The 21,157-nt window shown below is 33.4% G+C and overlaps 1 protein-coding gene across 8 annotated transcripts; it reads left to right on the top strand.

Moving 5' to 3' along the window:
- The first annotated feature begins 2,959 nt into the window (after nucleotides 1-2,959).
- Nucleotides 2,960-20,302, top strand: LOC119592014 (glycerol-3-phosphate dehydrogenase [NAD(+)], cytoplasmic-like). Of its 8 annotated transcripts, none has more exons than XR_005230395.1 (10): nucleotides 2,960-3,169; nucleotides 3,822-3,963; nucleotides 4,191-4,303; nucleotides 4,778-4,885; nucleotides 5,038-5,160; nucleotides 5,740-5,846; nucleotides 6,171-6,263; nucleotides 14,302-14,340; nucleotides 15,582-15,621; nucleotides 18,612-20,302. XR_005230395.1 is itself a non-coding variant. In XM_037940841.1 (9 exons), exons 1-8 carry the CDS (start codon nucleotides 2,975-2,977, stop codon nucleotides 15,601-15,603), a joined length of 903 nt encoding a protein of 300 aa, XP_037796769.1. In that variant the 5' UTR covers nucleotides 2,960-2,974; the 3' UTR covers nucleotides 15,604-15,621; nucleotides 18,612-20,302. The 8 variants fall into 8 exon arrangements, 6 of the variants coding, with proteins under 6 accessions (XP_037796769.1, XP_037796763.1, XP_037796756.1 ...); XR_005230394.1 differs by lacking the exon at nucleotides 15,582-15,621 and adding an exon at nucleotides 9,864-9,943 and having other exon boundaries at nucleotides 14,302-14,351; XM_037940841.1 differs by lacking the exon at nucleotides 14,302-14,340.
- Nucleotides 20,303-21,157: the final 855 nt, after the last annotated feature.

Raw genomic sequence — 21,157 nt, 5'->3', positions numbered from 1 at the left:
TCATTCCTTGCAATTGGGGGGGGGGGGGGTAAAATGGAATAAAACTACATTATAAAAACTAATTAATTACACTTTTCCTTCCCTTCAACGTATCTCGCTTCTCTTTTTACCTTCCACTTTCCCCTCCTCCTCATATCTCTCCTCCACTTTTATTCTTTCCACTTTGCCCTCCAGCTTCTCACATCTCTCTTTCACCTTTTCCTTCCATTTCCCCTTCCTTCTTCTCCACTTCTCCACATATCTCCACTTTTATTCCTCCACCACTCCCTCCTCGTTCTCCCATAAGACAGGAATCGTTTATTTCAAAAGAAATTGAAGAAGCAGGAAATACAAAGACAAATGTGATAGATGCTAGATTGTAAAGAGGTCATTCAAGGCTCAGGGCCAGACAAGAATACTATTTTTGTTAATATTATAATCCTTGTTTAAATATCACCATTTTCTTGCCTGTTAGTACCACTCTCCATCTTGTTAATACCCTTCTCGATAACACCCTTGTCCTTGCTATTAATTCAATTAGCCTTGTTATCTTCATTATTGTCGGTGAAATCGCCATTTTTATCACAATTATTAACATGACCCTGAAGTTAAAAAAAAAACGACGTGTCCTCGTTGCCTCGGCGACACGCCTCACTTGTGACCCGTGGCGCTGACTATGGGAGATCGGTCTGCGGTTTCTGCTCAAGGATCGCCTCGTGGTTTTCTGGCTCAACTTTCGTTCTGGATTTTTCGGGTTTAAATTGGGCGAAGGTGATGAGGACTCGTTGGTGATCGGGTGGAGTTCCGCTCCGTCCTATATATTGGTTGTTTATATAATTAGATACATCTCTCTCTCTCTCTCTCTCTCTCTCTCTCTCTCTCTCTCTCTCTCTCTCTCTCTCTCTCTCTCTCTCTCTCTCTCTAATTGACCAATCTATCTCCCTGTCTCTTTTTTTCCATTGCTCTGTCTCTATCACTCACTTTCTCGCTCTTTTATCTGCATCCCATCTTTTCTTCCTCTTATTTTCGCTCCTTCTTCCCTTTCCTCGCTTCTCTCCGCTTCCCTTCTCGATCTCATCCTTCCCTTCTCCATCTCATACTTTATTACTTTTATTATTTCATTTTCCCCCCTTTCCTTCTCACCTTCCCCTCTTTTCTTTCATACTTTCTTCCATTCCTGCAGCGCGGCGAGGTGGCGGAGGGGGGGGGGGGGTAGAAGTGTCTCAGGAAGAACATTTTATCTGCGAAGAACATCAGTAGCCGTGTTATCGCTGTTCTCCCCGTCACGTGTCGGCTCTCCCGATACTTAGGATTTCGTCGCGGCCTCGCCTCTGTGCTATGCCGCTGCCGTTGTCTTTGTTTATTCGAGTTGTTTTGATCGCTTGCTTTCGTTGATGAGTGGGTGGGAGGGGGAGGGGGGCTCGTATGTTTTGCCTACATCGCTTGTCGACTTTTATGAAACTTGTGTGTATCTCTCTCTCTCTCTCTCTCTCTCTCTCTCTCTCTCTCTCTCTCTCTCTCTCTCTCTCTCTCTCTCTCTCTCTCTCTCTCTCCTCTCATATATATATATATATATATATATATATATATATATATATATATATATATATGTGTGTGTGTGTGTGTTGTGTGTGTGTGTGTGTGTGTGTGTTTGTGTGTTGTGTTTTATATATATATGTATATGTTGTGTATATATATGTATGTGTATATATGTATATGTATGTGTGTATATATGTATGTATATATATATATATGTGTGTGTGTGTGTATATATGTATATGTGTGTGTGTGTGTGTATATGTATGTGTGTGTGTGTGTGTGTATATGTATGTGTGTGTGTGTGTGTGTATATGTATGTGTGTGTGTGTGTGTATATGTATGTGTGTATGTATATATATGTATGTGTGTATGTATATATATGTATGTGTATATATATGTTTATGTATATGTGTATATGTATATATATATATATATATATATATATATATATATATATATATATATATATATATATACACACACACACACACCATCCATCCATCCAATACTGTTTATCACAGTCAGGAATAGAAGTTATCCACGTCTTATCTCTCGGGAATTAAGATTATGGCTGTATATACACGTATATCACAAGATTTGACGAGTGATAATGCGTAACAGCCTGCTAATTGTGAATAGAAGGAAATATATATTTGATACAGCCACCGCCACTGCCACCAAGAACAATACCACCACCAATATTCACCATCCTCATCATCAACGCAATTATCATCATCACCACTCATCACCAGTAACATCATTATCATCATTTTTTATCCTCCAACCTTTTATTTATCGTCGTTCTCATTCAGTAAATAACTCGGCGTCTTGTTGTCAGCCGCGGTGTACAGAGCTCACTGAAACTGGCCATAATTGCAGAGAAAAGTGTGGCGTTGGGTGTCGGGAGCCACGTTCGTTTGTTTTTGTTTTTTGTGCGGCGCCTGAGGAGGTGGGGACATGGTCGAGTTTCGGTGCTGGTGTGGCCTACTTTTTTATTAGACGAGTTATGTTTTTTTTTTAGCTCATGTATGTGGGTTATGGTACTCTCACCGATTCTCTCTCTCTCTCTCTCTCTCTCTCTCTCTCTCTCTCTCCTCTCTCTCTCTCTCTCTCTCTCTCTCTCTCTCTCTCTCTCTCTCTCTCTCTCTCTCTCTCTCTCTCTCTCTCTCTCTCTCTCTTCCTCTCCCTCTCCCTCTCCCTCTCCCTCTTCTTTCCCTCCTCCCTCCCCTCTCTCTCCTTTCCTCCCTTCCTCCCTCTCCTTCCCTTCCTCTCTCAATGCCTCCCCTCCCTACTTCACTACACCCCCCCTCTCTCCATCTTTTTTCCTTCCCCCTGTCTTTCCCTACTTCCTTCCTTCCCCCCCTCCCTTTCCTCCCCCACCCCCCAGCTACATCACTGTCTCTCTGACTCATCATTAACTTCCTATTGAACTGACATATTGCTGATATTGCACATAATGAATGTTTTTTGTTTCGACCGCGTGATTCGAAGTTCCCTTTCCATCCCCCAGATAGCCGTGCCCGACGTCCTGGAAGCAGCCAAGGATGCAGATGTCATTGTCTTCGTCATACCACACCAGTTCATCAAGAACATCTGCAAGCCGCTGGTGGGTCAGCTCAAGCCCACCGCCGTCGGCATCTCGCTTATTAAGGTCAGTGGTCATTGTCATGTAAGTGTGTTGTCCCCTCCCCTAGTGTGTGATGAACGGGTAGAGAGGTTAGTATGTGAAGGTTTAGGATTGATTAATGGTTTAATCAGTGGTGTGGTATTAAATATTTGTACTGTTAAAAGGGATGCTGTCTCCTGTCAAATTTTAGGACTAATTATTCCAGAGCTGTATCTGGAGTTTTAGGATAACTTTGTTATTGCGTTTTCTTTCTGTGAGATAGTTAAGGCACTTGATTGACCTCTATGTAATGGGCAGAGTATCGTGGTTATAAACGAAATTTATTATGATGCGTAACGAAATAAAGTGAAAAAAAAAAAAAAAAAAAAAAAAAAAGAAGAGTGTCTGACTAGAAACTACAAGTTATCCCTATCAATATAACTTTCATAGAAAATGAGTCCGCTTTAGGGCAAACTCATAAAAGACTTATGTTTGCGTGAAAGATTATTGTTTATTTTGGATAAATCAAAGAAAATTCGATATTTTTGTCCAATCTCTTTTTTTCTGCAAATTACAAATTTGTATCTGTAATAATATGAATCTAAATACTTAAAAGAACTAATGGTGATACATGTTCAATTAGGATTTTTCCCTGTTTTTATTTTTATGTTATTTTCTTATTGCTTTTATTCAACAGGGTTTTGACATAGCTGAAGGTGGTGGTATTGCCCTCATCTCTAGAATCATCTGTGACTTCGTAAATGTTCCCATGTCAGTCCTTATGGGAGCCAACCTTGCAGGAGAAGTAGCAGAGGAAAAATTTTGTGAAACAACCATAGGTAAGGAATTTGTTCTCATGTTCCAGTGCATTTTACCTGTGAAATTGGTGGTTCGTTGCTAACTGTGTGCATTAAATGGCAGAAGTAATTAAGACAATGTAATTTTTGACTCCATTCTGAGAGTTGATTTCACATGCATAGCAGTTTAATAATGCCAAATTCATTTAGACCATTGAACCATGCTCCAAAAAGCTAAAGCTTGTGCTCCTTTTCCGCTCTACTCACAGGCTGTCGCGATCCCATAGTAGGCCGGATGTACAGGGACCTCATCCAGACAGATTACTTCAGAGTTGTTGTTGTTGATGATGTTGAAGCTGTTGAAGTATGTGGTGCTCTGAAGGTTCGTGTTTATTTTTATTTTTTTATTTTTTCTTTTCTTTTCGTTCTTTCTTTCTTTCTTTTCTTCTTTTCTTTTCTTTTCTTTTCTTTTCTTTTCTTTTCTTTTCTTTTCTTTTCTTTTCTTTTCTTTTCTTTTCTTTTCTTTTCTTTTCTTTTCTTTTCTTTTCTTTTCTTTTCTTTTCTTTTCTTTTTAATTTTTCTTCCCCTCTCTCTCTCTCTCTCTCTCTCTCTCTCTCTCTCTCTCTCTCTCTCTCTCTCTCTCTCTCTCTCTCTCTCTCTCTCTCTCTCTCTCTCTCTCTCTCTCTCTCTCTCTCTCTCTCTCTCTCTCTCTCTCTCTCTCAAAGAATTCATATACTTCCACTGATGAGAAAAACAGAAGTGTGAAAGTGTATGAGTGTAAGTGGCCACTTGATTGCCTTTCAGACATGTATAATTTTTTCCATTCAGCTAAGAATATCATGGACTTCTCTTTCAGAATATTGTTGCCACTGGTGCTGGATTTATTGATGGTCTTGGCTTTGGTGACAACACAAAGGCAGCTGTGATTAGATTAGGCCTTATGGAAATGATCAAATTTTGTGAAGTAAGTCTGAATAAGTATTGGAGAGAATTTCATGTAATTGCTAAGATTTATAGGATATGTATACATCACTTTTTGTTGCAAAGCATGAATATTCATGTAAAGAATATTTGATGACAAGTATAGTGTCTTATCTTTTGTGTCTTTTATAACAGGTATTTTATCCAGGTTCCAAACTGGGCACATTCTTTGAAAGTTGCGGAGTTGCTGATCTTATCACAACTTGCTATGGTGGCAGGAATAGGAGAGTTGCAGAGGCTTTTGTGAAGACTGGAAAGGTAAATTTTTAGAAGTGTGAAAGTGTATGAGTGTAAGTGGCCACTTGAAGGCCAATAAGTTTGTGTGTAGGACTGGATTCTGATATAATTAATTTGGCCTGATTATCACAATTGAACTAATGGTAAAAAGTTTCTTTAATAACAAAAACTGAGAACAGTTTCCTCAGAAGGATAAATATACTTTATAAAGCAATTGACGATCAGTGTAACACATTTTTCTGAACAACATTTTGTTAATGCCATTTGTAGGAATCTTAACCCTTAAGTCATAAGAAAAGATCTCATAGAACATTTTGGCACATATGATACCTTATGGTTGCAATATCTATAACAGTCTTCCTTAAGCTCATTATATCTTGGTAACATGCAGTGTAGGTTATGTGGTTATGTAGATAAGTTTTTTATATTTAATAGGGCTTATTTTTTCTTTGTACATACACTATGACTTAATATTTTAAATGTGTTACAAGAAATGATCAGTCAGCCTGCCATAGAAAAGAACGCAAGAAATATAGATTTCTAGCTATTCTTTCTGTTCAATGCAAAATTCTGAGATCACTTACTACATTAAAATTTCAGACAATTGAAGAACTGGAAAAGGAGATGCTGAATGGCCAGAAGCTACAGGGACCACAAACTGCTGAAGAAGTTAATTACATGCTGAAGAACAAGGGGATGGAAGATCGGTAAAGCTGAATTTTAGTGTTCCAGAGATACCTGTAATAAAAATCAATAAAATTAACAAATGCTAAAATGTTAAGCCTTGCATGCTTCAGAACTATCATAGAGTCCTTGGACTATGATGTATATTGTTATTATTGAGTCTGATTAATGGTTTTGTTGTCCTTGAACCATCATATATTTCTGTTTATGTGAAACAGTGAGTATGTAGTTTAGCTTTGTTTTACAATTTTTTGTTAATGTATTATGCAGTTCTTGGCCTCCTCAGTATTAACTCAAATTTCCTTTATCTGTGAATTTGTCTATTGATAATAAACAACTTTCTACAGGTTTCCACTTTTCACCTCCATACATCGCATTTGCAAGGGCGAAATCCCCCCTGCAGAAATGGTAAACTGCATCAGGAACCATCCAGAACACATGTAAGCCATTTTCTTCTTATCTCTCTTTCATGTTTTTTATCAGTTGTGTAGTTGGTTTTGTGATATGCTTTTATTTTTATTTAATTACTTTTGGAAGTATTCAGATCTTTCAATTTTAAAATGCAGCAAGATAAAAACGATAAGATTAGCATTTAGAGGAATGGCGTAAATGGGAATAAGTAATTCCACAAGACAAGTAAAATAATTAATGCATTTTAATGTTGTATCTTCATCAGAATTATGAACTTATGTAATACTGACAAAGATATGACACCAGAATACATTAATTACTTCTTTTGTATTGTGAAATTGTTCTTGCTTATATTTATGCTACATTTGTCAGTAAACTCCATAAAAGATTAGCAGTGATAAGCATTACCTTTATATATATATCAAAGTTATGTTGACCTGTTTTGAGTCAGCAATATGCAATATATAGAATAAAGAACTATTATGGTTTTGCTGCATTATGAGTAGTGTTTCTTGTTTCTTGTTCCTGTGAACTGAGTTTCACTGGGGGCTGCCCATGTTTGCAACAGCTTTCCCTTTATAGAAGTGTTACTTCAGTTGAACTTCATTTAATGTAAACTTAATTTTTAAGTGTTTTTACTTTAAGAATATGGCAGTTAATATTTTTCAAATGCACTTTTAAGAAAGAAGAAAAAATGTCCACATTTTAAATATCATATTTTCCCCTTTAATGGTCCTGCAATTAGTATGTTCTTTTACATGTGTGAACAAGTAGATTATCCCATCTTTTAAAATCCAAAGTATTGTTTAGGATTTGAGTAATTCTCCATTTGATTTTCATATATGCATAGTAAAACTTTAATTTCCACACACCTCAACTTTATGAACTATTTTTTTTATAGATATAACTATAACCATACAAATCAGGAGATGTACATAGTAGAAAACTGAAAGACACTTTTGAGACCTCAGCCTCCTCCCAGTCACAAATATTTGCCACATATCATAAAACAAGTCCTAAATTTATTTACCAAGGGACCTGACAACTTCTCAAATAAACACTTCATACCATTAGCATGACAGTGACATCCCTACACTTACAGACATTGCCAATTCTCATACCAACATTGCAAAGTACTCATCATCTGGAAAATTGTCAAAGTCATTTCCAGTTTATGATGGCCCCAAAGAAAAACAATGGACTCCTCCTCTCATACAAAAATACAATGTAACTCAATATAACAGTACTAAATGCTGGCTTACTCACAGCAAAACTCCATTGTACACTAAAAGGCCAAGTTGTCATAGACAGCAAACATAATCTAATATAGTACCATCCTTTTCAGGTAGTAGATATACCCAACCACTACCAAACATACAGATAACATCACAATAACTTAGGTTCACCACAATGTGAGCACATTCCCAACACATTTACATTTAAATTCAGTATGCAATGCCTTTCTCACACCATACCTTAATGTTACATGTTATAAATCCACAACCACACAAAGGCATACCAACACATCCCTGTCACCATTCTAAGCAACACACAAACAAAAACAGAGGTTCTTTGCAATATATAACACTTCCATGTCAGGCACCCCATACATCATAGACATCACACACATACATAAAAAACACTGACACTACTTAACTGGCCGCACTAATATTTGAACCACTGCTACACAAACTATTGGACATACAAAATCACATACAGAAAGGCCAGTAGTGCATCATGAACAAGAATGGACCTCTTGCACAAGATAACTCCATACAAGAAAACCTTCCTATTAGAGATAGGCCAGTAAAGTACATAACATATTACACTTATACTGTCATCTGTTTACACATGTGCTACTACTGTGCCATTTAGTACAGACCAAATACAGCCCTCATGTGCAGCATACATGCACAACTACCTAGAGCAGACAGAATACACGGTTATGGACATAACCCATCACTCAGCACATAGGCAACATGCATGCACAGACACCTGCCCGAACTGCCAAGCTCCCCTCACTATCACTCGCATCTCTAAGGAGTCCATACAGTGAACAGTACCCAACAGTGGATTCCTTACAATAACTATGAAGTGGCCAGGACCTCCAACAATAACACTGTTTGATAATTTGATAAACCAGCACATTTTTTTATAACACTGAAATGCTTGTGAAATGAAATGAAAAGCAAAAGTTAGAATTTAGTATCTGATAGGTTCATTCATCAGTAGAAAACTAGAGAGTTAAACTATTAAAATGTTCAATTTTGTCTGGGTAAAAGTACACATATCAATTCATCCTCATGAGTTTCAAAATATTATAACATAGCCTCTTTTAAAGTTAAGCATTAACTAGGAAATCCTATATCAGGCTGTAATGAAGAAATAATTATTTATTCTTTCAAATAATCATTACTCAGATGCAATAAATACTGCCAGTAAGCTAATAAGTATTGCTACCAGATATTCACATGAGATATTGTATGCCATCTCCATTGGTTCTTGCCAGTGTTGTCTCTTAGAAATTTTTGAAAGTTTTTTTTTTTTTCTACTAGAATGATAATTTTCAAGTTAGTCTTGAAATGGAAATGAAATAGTTTTGGTTTATTTATGTTCTGTTATTTTATTATATATGCTATATGTAATAACTGCACTATTAAATCTTGTTATGTTCATGTATATTTAAGTTATGTATATACTGGTTGTTAGAGATTTTGTGAAGCTTTAACTCTTTTTACCCATCATGAAAAGTAACATTAGGTATTTAAGAATATAAAGATTATTCTTACTTTCTAAAATCTTGCCTTGTAGTTACTAAACATATACATTACTTTTAATCTAAGGCTAGGTAGGATTTAGACCAATGACAGTTAATTTAGGATAGGGAAATGATTGAATCTTGTTTTTCTGTCCTGTCTGCATGTTGCTTTGGCTTATAGATGGAATAGTCTTTATTTTATTAATCAATTATTATTTTCAATTATTTTTTCTTTACTGTTTACTTGCAAAAGTTACTAATGATAAACAGTATTTATTGTTATACTCTCCTAAAACTGATTTACATCTTGCTAACAATTTTTTGTTATGGTTAAAAACAATGCTGAAATAGATTTTTACACATGGAATTTATAAATTATCAGACATGGTTTTCTAGGTGTTTATAGACAGTTCCTCTCATAGTTAGTAGGAATTATGGTAAACATTGATATTTTGATGGTAATGATATAAAATCTGTAATGAAATTCAAAGCATAGTAGAAGGGTGTGTTTCTTTAGTGGAATGGAGTTGGAAAAAAGTCCTGTGGTTTTCATGCAGTTGGTATTACTTGATTAAGAAATATTAGCCACAGTGATTTGACTGCATCTGCCAGCCATGCTTTCCAATAAAGTTACAGGTGGTTTTGCACAAATGCCTATCAAACAGTCCCTGTTTTGTATATCTTCTGAATATTCTCATGAATATGTAAGGTCTCATGAATGAGTTGTTGATATTATGCTTGTGTAGAAAGTATTTTAGTGGTAAGAAAATTGGAGATATTATTTAGGTTTCCATGATTATTGAATATCAGTCTAGCTGTTGTATACCTGTTGACTCTCTTTACTCTGACTTCCTGTGTCTTCCACCACTAGGGAACCAAACTGCTTTAAAATCTCGAATCCTCCTGGAATGGAGAGTTAAGAGGGAAGGCCTCTTTTGGGAACCACTTCTGGTATGCATTACAATAGGTGGCTTTGCACAATGAACATTAATTTTTTTAATGGATGTTAGTGTTTAGTGTTTTTTGTATTGATATATTTTATTTAATTCAACTTGAATGCTGATGTAAGCTGATGATGCATTTGTAGTCTAAAATGATTATATATATATGTATATATATATATATATATATATATATATATATATAATATATATATATATAATATTTATATATATATATATATATATATATATATATATATATTATATAATATATGTAATTATATTATATATATGTATTATATATTATATTATATTATATATATATTAGTATATTTTATGTATGTATATATATATATGTATATATATATTATATTATTATATATAATATATGTATATATATATATATATATTATTATTTATATATATTATATATATTCATTTCTATCTTCTCTCATCTCTCTCTCTCTCTTCTCTCTCCTCTCATCTCTCTCTCTCTCTCTCTCTCTCTCTCTCTCTCTCTCTCTCTCTCTCTCTCTCTCTCTCGAATTAATGTCTTTTTTCATAGCAGTACAGCAGTAATGATATAGCAGGTGTTTGCAAAATCTTTTTAGGATTTATGTACTACAGGGAATAGTGAGAAATGAATGATGTTAGTTATTCAGATGGTTGGTTGGTTTCTTTAGTTCATTTTTTTCTGTGTTTACTTGCATATTTATTCTCATTCATTTCTTTGTTCATAATCATTATTAAGATTTGATTTTCACTTTGAGATTAATATATATTTTATTTTTTTCCTTTGTTTCTTCATTAATATATTTATTAGGGTTCTATATTTGTTTTCCCATTTGCCTTTTTATATGCATGGTTTATGCAGGTGGCATTATCCACAACTGCACAGACATACAATAGCACCTGTTTTGTTGAATACAGAAATCGAAAACGAAATCGTGATGCATTTAATAGTTTTCCAGAATTCACATAAATTGATTTTTTATGTGACTGTCCTTTGGTGCCTTCAGATGTATATAGATAAAAGCAAAACTAAAGGAATATATATTTTTTTTGTATATGTAAGAAAATTATAATTATAATAGGGATCATGATATAAAAATGTTAACTCATCATTTCAGCTTGATCAGTAAAAGGTATTTGGGCTGTAGTTGAAATTATTGACCATTTAGATATTACTGTAGAGACTAGAAAAAATCCATGAGTTAGATTTAAAAAAGGTGACATTATTTTGTTTTTGTATAAATTGATTTTGTTTGTACACATAAATTCAGTTGAGTATTTATTGCAAGTATTGTTCTGTAAGCCTATTTATGTATTGTTTTTTTCTGCCATTATAACAGTTTGGTAGAATATTCTGTCATTTGTCAGTATAGTCATTTATTTTAAGTTTCAAGTAGGTATTGCAAATATTTCCTATGTGAATGAGTAAGAAAAGGAGAGACTGGAAAATGCAATGAAATTGTTTATATGTCCTTAGGGGTGAATTAATGGTAATTAAGGGTGACTGAATGTGTTTGTGAATGTTTTAGGGTTGTGTATTAGATTTTGCCCATCTCTATACATTTATGTGTGCATTATACTTATGTATTAACTCCTTTATAGTGTGTAGTTCTTTATTTTTATGCTTATTTTTGTATTGTCCTTCCTTAAGGTATGTCTATATCAATTTGTGTTGGCTGCAATTGTTAAAGTTTTGTATAATGTCTCATAATGCTTTCTGCATCTGCAGTTGTCTCATAGTACATTTAGTAGGAAAAACAGCAGATATTGTCTGTAAGTTGTAATATTGTTCTTGGAAATAACATTATTTGAGGTATGGTAATTATATCCTTTTCTTCATCATTTTTTCTCCTTTTTTCTCTCTCTTTTTATGATTTTTCTCTTTATTCTTCTCATTATTCTTGTGTAAATGCATTACAGTTTTGATATTCCATCCCAAGATTATTTATTTGAGTATACAGTGAAGATTTTGCAAACCATGCTATTTTATATCCTGTACATATTTTTTTAGTTTTGACAGCATTTACCTTTACTGTCTGGCTTGGGAATTATAGTATAGAAATGGAACTTTTATTCTTCATGCATGTTTTCACACAGCTGTATCTGTCACTATTGTTGCTATGTATTGGCAGTATAGGGTAACATTTTATGGACAAAGTAAGTTGAAACTTGTAGATGTAATAAACTAGCCAAGGTTCAATATTTATATTTCTGAAAAGTTACATTAAGATTAATTAGGTAACATGCACCCCTAAACTCTAGTCTAGTTGAAATATATTTGACATTTATTAAGGAATTATTACTGTATATATATGCACTTACATATCAGTATCTCTCATTTTTGTAGGGTATAGATTTTAAAGACTAGAAAAATGTCTTATTGTAGACATTAGATTTATATATATATATATATATATATATATATATATATATATATATATATATATATATATATATATATATGTATGTATGTATGTATATATATATATATATATATATATGTATGTATGTATGTATATATATATATATATATATATATATATATATATATATATATATATATATATATATATATATATTTTTTTTTTTTTTTTTTTTTTTTTTTTTTTTTTTTTTTTTTTTCACCTTGCATTTTATATCATATACCTTTATGTGATAGTAATTCAGAAATTCTGTATTTAGCTGAAAAATGACTGAACAGACTCCTGGTTCTTTCTCTTGAATGTTAATTCCATCAGCTTACCCCTTGAGCAACAATAACTTTATTGTAGCTGTATGTATTGCCTTAACTTTGTGTATATGCCATTAATATATGAAGGTTTATTAAATATCTATCAGGATTTCACATATTTCTGGGATTTTTTATACTATGATGAAATGCAATAGCCTCAGTAGTAGAATTCTCATTTAAAAACAGGATTGTCTTAACCTGTTACTGCTGGGTCACGTGTATAGCCATCATAACAAACCCCGAGATCTGCGGGTATGGCTATATGCATGGCGATGTTGCCAGAAATCACCAGTCTATTATACTGAGAGATTTCTAATATCCATCACTGAGGGGTTAAACAATAACAATTAAAAGTTTTTGTGGTCATAGAAGACATCTTAGGTAGATTGAAACTATTATACAGACAATATACATGTTAGAAATTGATGGAAAATATACATGTGTGAGGCTTATGTCCATGATGTTCTTTACATAATAGTTCCAGAGCCCCACAGTGTTTGCCTAATCCAGATCACCGCAGACCTGACATCAAGAATTTTCTTCTTACGTTTCTTTGTTGTGGCTGTCTCACCGTCTTGGATCCTTAAAATACTAATAATCTGCTAATACGTCCCCCACCTTTAATTAATAAAGGTGAAACCCTGAATGAATGTTTTACTGCTGCCTCACCTATTTGTTCAAGAATCGCTAAATACAAACAGTAATATGTGAAAGAGATAGAAATAGAGTTCAATTAATACTTAGTTTTAAGTTTGGTGCCCCTTCCATCTTTATTTTGTGCCTATTCTAAACTCCTAATCATAGGCCAGACAGATAGTAGTATGAAGTCATGTCTTCCTGTGAATTTAGTAGGAGTCAGATAGAATTTCATTATGATATTTATTGAAATTCATGAATTACAATAAACCCTTGATATTTAAATTTGTTGATAGGTCTAGCAGAGTATAATAATCTAAGTAAACCAGTGCAATGAGAGCAGATTAGAGTAAGAGTGAGAACAAAACTAAGAGATTGATAGTGTTGAGAGAACAAGTGAGAGAAAGAGAGAAATAGAAAGCAAGAAAGAACACATATAAGCATGAAAAAGAGAGAGAGAGAGAAAACAAGAGAGAGAGAGAGAGAGAGAGAGAGAGAGAAAACGAGAGAGAGAGAGAGAGAAAACAAGAGAGAGAGAAAATGAGAGAAAGAGAGAGAGAGAAAACGAGAGAGTGAGAGAGAGAGAAAGAAAACGAGAGAGAGAGAGAGAGAAAACGAGAGCGAGAGAGAGAGAAAAAGAGGGAGAGAGAGAATAAGTGAGAGAAAAAGAAAGAGTGCATGAGTCTGAGAGAATTGGCATGAATTGGCAAGAGAGTGAGTAAGTGATTATATGCCTTCTGAATTACTCTGTCTTGCTGTGTTGGCCAGAAAATAGATGAAAATGTCCATGGGACAGAACCAGGAGTGTGATATTAATTCGGTTTTCAATGGTCCTCTTGTAGTATTATTTCCTTTCATCTTCCTTCCTTCTTTCCTTTGATTTGTTCACATATATATTATCCATTTACTCATCCTTTTCGCTATCACATAGATAATGGTAAAGCTGTATCAGTGTTTACTATTAACTCTAGCCTTCTCTTTCATCCCAGGAAACAAAATAAAAAATATATGTTGTGATCTTCAAACAAGTGAGCAGTGGGTTTGTTCATAAAGCTTTATTTTTTTGCAACTGTTTTTGTATTTTTTAGCATTTTTTGTTTGGCCAAGTAGTTTATTGATTCCCAAGGTATTTAACACACTAAAGCAAATGCACGCTGAGATATATTCCTCATTGATGGTATACTGTAGATACATTGCCAGTTAGAACTGTAGCTATAACTGTGCTAAGCATGCAGTGGAACATTGTCATCAAAGATAACAAAAGTGGAGTGAGAAGCTCATTTAAGAAATAAAATAAAATATAAAGATTTCTTTAAGGTGAAACTATTCCTTCCCTTGTATTTTCGGCATAACCAAAGAAGTTTTCCTGTCTTGGAATATCTTTGTCTTTATTTGTACTTCAGGCTATTCACTTAGTTTAAAAACAGTGAGGCTGATCTCAATGTGTTATTTGGTAGCACCATAAGTTTAACACTGCATGGCAATAGACAAATGCAAGGTCCTATTATGTTGGTCACTGTTTCCTAATACAGACCTTATCTTTCAGTGGCAATGATGCAGTCATTTTTTGTTGTTGTTTTTAGGAAGACTTAGCTCCTGGCATATGGGAGTTATCAATATTTCAGAGCATGCCTTTCAGTGTTAGCCTCACCAGAGTTATAGAGAGTATGGCTCATGAAATTCATTACAGATTGTTGTCTTCACAAAATGCTAATATTAAATATTACACTCATTCTTTGATATTTTTCTCGTTATGAATATGAAGTACAGTGTGGTTTATTATATGCCTTGCTTTTTGCTTTAATTTGTAAAGAACAGACTTCTTTTCAAAATTGCCAGGACAGAATAGTTGTAGATTAGGATGTAAATATTTTATGTTAGAATTCACCTTTTTCTTTTCTTGAAATTCATCTGTTTGGTACTTCTTGTTAGAGAAAACCTGGTGTCATTCTTAAACATGTTATAATTGTCAGTATTCATCAAAGTGATTTTATATGTTGATAAAAGTTGTTGATTAGAGTTTAGTGTTTTAGATTGTTTGTTCAACTTGCTCTAATATTCTTACAATCCATGCTGTTTAACAATAGATGAAATTTAAGTTACAATTAACTGTAAAAGGAAGGAATATAATCTTTAAAGAATAACTGAAGCATGTTATCACTGGAGCATTTGTTATCCTGTGTGTTTGTAAGGTTTTTGTTGATTGATGATCTGTTGTTTTCCATACTGTCACAGGTCTGATTTTCATATTGGTCATTTTGTTTTCAAGGTCTTTTAAATCAAAGCTCTAAGTCATCGACCTACTTTTGGTAAGTGGGGATCCTGAACATTCTTCTTTTTCATGTTATGGGATATACTGCATTAAGATGTCTAGAAGAAGTATAATGTTACTAATTCCAAGATAGCAATAATTCTTGTACTCATCACCAAATAAGGATTGGAATTAGCACTTATGTTGCTATTTGAATAATTTGAGGTACAAGGCATTTTAATGCAAATTTTATGCATTTTGCTTTATGTCCATTCTCTTGCAAGATAAGTAGTTTTGTTTCAAATCCTGTACTTTTAGAATTATTTTATTGAATGTACATTATGCTTATTACAATGCAATTTATAGCACAATTATGTCTTTGTAATTGCTCTATGTATGCTAGTTTTGTAAATATTAGCTATGTAATTTTTTAGTCATTATGAAAGTTTTGTTTTATATTTGCATTATTTTATTTATATGATTTCATGGTTTATGTACGGCAAATTGACTTGGGTTAAGCATAGTCTGTATAAAGATATGTTAATATTTTTGACTCAAACAAGAATTACTTCCAGTTTAGAGTGGCATGTATTACATAGCAACTTTAAGATTTCTCCTTTGTTGGTATGTTTAATATAAAAAATATTATTTGTAGCACATATTGTATTAGACCTTAATGATTATAAACTCTAATAGTAGATAACTTCTCTAGTTAGATTTAGTTAGAATAAATATTCCACATGCTTTCATCATTTCTGTATAATTCTTGAATATTCCCCATATATGATACTATTGTTTAGTTACTTAGTAACTTAGTCTGAGTACAGTGCATTTAACTAATTGATATAACTCATAATTGATATCCTTAATGCATGACTGCAGTATGGCAGTTATGAATTATTTTAGTTATGGTGGAGAAGCCCAGAACCCTCATCATGGGTAGCACTGAGATCCTTCAGATATGTTGATTTTTGGAAATGGAAAGAAAAAAAGAAAAGTGAAATGTGGTCAGACAAAATATTTAAAGGTTTGTATATCTGGAAACTGTTTGGTTTCAAAAGTGGTCCACTGCTTCTCTGAGACAAAGCAAGGTCATTTCATGTGACAGCAATTTTTTCAGTTGAAGAGCCCTATTTATTTTGGCAGGGAACATGCTAAATGTAGAAGTCTTCTAGAGTTGCATATTTTCTTGTGAGATATACATTTTGCTTGGTTTGTCTTTGTTACTTTTAATAGTTTGATATTTACTCATATCAGATCAGATTTTTTTTGTGGATATATGTTATTTATGTAGCTTTTTGCTAAGGGTTGGTCATGTGTCTCTTTGTTACCATTACAAATTGCCTCTTATGCACATTGTTACCAGTACACTTATTGATGATGAAATATTTTATTCTACTAGTAGATCATCATCATCAATAAGGTTGAACATTGAGGAGTTTCAACTTTTTGTATGATATTTGGTATGATATATTTTTCATTAGTATGATGTAAATGGCATTTACTTTTATGTCATTTTTGAAGCCCTTATTCGTGTAAATAACTTCTTCCTTAGGAATAACAGTTTATTATAAATGTTGAATAGAATTTTAAAACCTATGACTCCCAAGTAGCATGAAAGATCAAGAAAGCCTTTAAAAACCTTTATACCTCACACACAAGTGATTCTGTGGTGCACATCATAGAATAGTAAATTGTAAACATTGTCAAGACTTTTGCAATTATGTAGATTTTCAGAGCAGTTTGAAATATTTTTTATAACTGGAGGATGATGGTTGGCGAGAAATTGATGTTGACAAGACTGATGAAAGTCAAATAGACAAAAAAGAGATTGATAGGCTTATGAAATACGAGCATGCATCCATAGTTATGAAATCAGTTTAAATGGACAAGAAGTTTTCAATACTTATTGCATGTAAATGTGATGTTTTTGTGTGTGAATTAAAGTGTTACCTTTTTATGTTATATAGAACTGTCTTTCTGCAGTGCTTATATATAGTGTTATTGTATATTTGCCTGGGTTTTAGAGTAGATGTTATCATTTTCTACAACTTTATGAGGCCTTTCGTATAATGCATTATGAATTGACTGATGTTAACCCCTTGGATCCGGATGCTTCACAGCCTGCATGTAGCCCAAAATACAAGTAATAGGCTTACTTGAGCTGCCATTCTGATGGATGTGCAGCTTGGTGCCTGGGTGCATGCACTCATGTGGTGACAGGACTTCATGCCTCCCCTTTACAGTGCTATTTTCTCTGTATCTGCATAACTTTTTTTCTTTTTTTTGCCATTTTCCAATATCTATATTTGTAATTTGATTTGCTTTATCCAGATGGTAATAGACTGTTTTCCTTGCACAGACTCCATATCATCTCTCTAGGTAGTCCATAACTCAGTGCAATAATAATAATAAGTAACACTTTACCCCCCCCCCCCCTCCATAATGTTCAATTTTCTGTAATACAGCCTGTGCTGCCAGTCACAGCAGGCAGAAATAGGATCCTGAGCATGGAAATATCATCCTCCCTGGAGCTGGCACTCTTCCAGCAATGGCTCACAGATGGTACAATCCACACTCATTTATTGATGGAAATAATCCAAAAGCCGCTTTCTAAATGCCCACTGGGTCGAATTACCCTCAGAGAGCTTTGTGCACTTATGTAATTCCTGTCACCCCAGCCCTCAGCCAAATTTTCCCATGATGGCATGTTCATGTCACCTGCCCCTCAAGCCAAATTTTTTTATGACGTGATGGTCATGTCATCCGGATCATAGGGTTTAATAAAAGATTAGATTATACAGTAAATAGATCATACAAAATGTTTTCATTTATGTAAAAATAATTGTGAATATGATATATTTTTCCCTCACATAAATATTTTTTGTAGTTTTATTTCTTGTATGTTACAGCCAAAACTGTAGGACAAGAAATAATGTTATAGACACAGAAACATTTATAATTATAATATGTATGTTGGGAAGTTAATTCAACCTTAACTTTCTCATATGAGTAATTTTGAGTAATATATGCTGGCTTTCCTTACAGGTGTACATTCGACAAGGAACACACCACTGTCACAGGCAACCATGACTGATGAAGACAAGACTGAGCATAGGCAGTGTCATCCATCCCAGTTCTGCTATATTACATCACCAGTCTTCCTGAAAATTTGAAGCACATTCTTGAAGTGGAAATTTTAAAATTATATATATATATATATTATATATATATATATATATATTATATATATATATATATATATATATATATATATATATATATATATATATATATATATATATAATTTTTTTTCCTTTTTTCTTTTTTTGATAATGATAGCAAATGCTAACTTAAAGATAGGATGCAAACCATTTACTGTAGAGTGTGAGCACTTTTTTATATATTGCAAAAATATAGATGAAAGTTTTATCTTTTCATGAAAAAAATTGTTGTTTTATACAGTAATGATTGATCCAATGCACCTTCTTTAGTATTTTGACTTGAAGTATTCTGGTTATGTTTAGATAAATGAATTTGAAATACAAAGATGTGAGAACTTTTGGGGATGTGTTGAATGGCACTAACTATTATGTCTGGTACTGAATTGTGTTCAAATGACTTTTTTGAAATATTAGATGAGTTAGTCTTTATTGTATAAGATCTTCATACAATTTTGTTATTTGTAGAACTAGTTCTGAAAACCATTAACTATCAGGAAAATATTCCTTTCTAGATACACTGAATACTCAGTTACAATTATTACATAGTTACCATATACTTATGCTCAACTATTTTTAGTAATTCCTGTTCAAACCCACCCTTTTGGTGCTACAAACCTCATTTTAATTCTAAAAAAGAAACTAAATGAAAGTGAGTTACCATTAAAATTAAGTGAAGATTTGAAATACCCCAATTCTGTGCAGATATTAAGTTAATAGACCTGCTTAAATACATGGATGCAATGCCAGTTCCTGTTTTGAGCAGCTTTAACCATGAATAGCAAGTGTAGAGCAGATGAAAGCTAGCAATTTATGAATCTTCCTTGTTTGTTTGCAGTATATAGATACAGGCTTTTTATCATATGGCAACTTACTGGACTGAAAAAGAAATATGAAAGTTTTGGATTGCCATTGTTAGTAATGATTGCAGCTTTGGTTCTGTACATAAATAGTCACGTCATGATTACCGAAGTCTACCTATTGTTGTGCCATTATTACCTATATTTTGAAATTAGATTGTATGAGGTGAATATCATACAATTTCCATGAGTGAAAGGAAGACCGGTCTGAATGCATAATAGTTACATATATCTGGTTTCATTTCCTTATATTGTTATATTTTATTTTTTTTCTCTCTCCTTTTTTTCTTTTGGTGTAAATCAAAGGTTGTGCAATTTCTATGTATGGTACCATTGTTTGTGTTCTTCATTTTATATTGAAAATTGTTGAGCATTTTTCTCAGTTAGATTATTATGGATTACCTTAGTTTATGAAGACACAAGTATGTAAAAGAAATAGATGTAATATATGCAGCTTGAGATTAATATCTTAACATAGATTAACTATATAAACAGTGTAGAAATTGATCCTTTAGAAAAAGTTAAAATTAAGAGAAATGATATTTTTATCAGTTGTTTTTACAACTACATCTGTGTAATGTAAGTGGTGCACTTCTAAAATGCAAAAAATATTACTGGAATGGAGAAAGTTGATAAATAAATGGTGAATTGAGAATAACTGTGTTTCAGTAGCAAATTAAAGCAAAATTATGTTTCCTCCAAAATATTCTTTACACCTGTTTCTGCATTGTGGCAGTGGATCCATAAACTATCAGGCAAACATACCCCTCATCCTGCCCCGTCCTCCATATCCGAAATACCCTCATCTCTGATCCTTTTCAAAGAGCTACTGAACTGTTTATTTTAGCCAGATCAGTAGCAACTCACCTGTCTCCTCACTTCCATAAAGTCAGCCAAAGAGTGCATTACCATTTCCTTTTCTATGTCCTCTATAGAATCTTGTAATGCCACTTTTTGTTCTAAAATCCATTATGCTTTAGTCATGCCACAACACCCACAGAAGCCTTTACATTACACATTACTGTATCTTACAACACCAACCTCTTGTCCTTCCTGTTAGCAATATTTGGGCATGTAACCCCTTGTATTACCTTTCTTAAAACTCAATAAATCTGGTACCTTTCCTCAAGATTACCATCCCATTGCTCTTACAAGCTACTTATGCAAACATATGGCAGCATAGCTAACATCCACTTTATGTGGCACTACAAGTCCCAGCTTTATCTCTCATAAACAGTTTGGATTAAGCTGCAGCTGAAGTACATCTGATCCCCTTGCCCATTTGAAGACACAAGTTACATCTGCATTTACACACGCTGATTCAGTATTAGCTGTCGTCTTTGATCTAGAAAAGACAGATGATACCACATGGCAGCATCATATCCTTCAACAATTATTCCCCCCAATCCCTTGCTTATTGTTTTAGTGAGGAGACTGAGGCCCAATGTAGGGGATCACCTTACTTGGTCCTCAGCTGTCACCTCAACTAATTTTGCATGGTCTTATTTTCCTG

The sequence above is a fragment of the Penaeus monodon genome, chromosome 3 (genome assembly GCF_015228065.2).
Source record: "Penaeus monodon isolate SGIC_2016 chromosome 3, NSTDA_Pmon_1, whole genome shotgun sequence".
Taxonomy (NCBI): domain Eukaryota; kingdom Metazoa; phylum Arthropoda; class Malacostraca; order Decapoda; family Penaeidae; genus Penaeus; species Penaeus monodon.
This window is presented reverse-complemented; position numbering and strand designations above follow the sequence as displayed.

Excerpts from the sequence above, each read along its gene's own strand:
- LOC119592014 (XM_037940799.1), top strand. The coding sequence starts at position 2,975 with ATGAATGTTTTTTGTTTCGACCGCGTGATTCGAAGTTCCCTTTCCATC. Across the intron at positions 4,886-5,037 it reads AAATGATCAAATTTTGTGAA|GTATTTTATCCAGGTTCCAA; the intron begins GTAAGTCTGAAT and ends CTTTTATAACAG. Across the intron at positions 5,847-6,170 it reads AACAAGGGGATGGAAGATCG|GTTTCCACTTTTCACCTCCA; the intron begins GTAAAGCTGAAT and ends AACTTTCTACAG.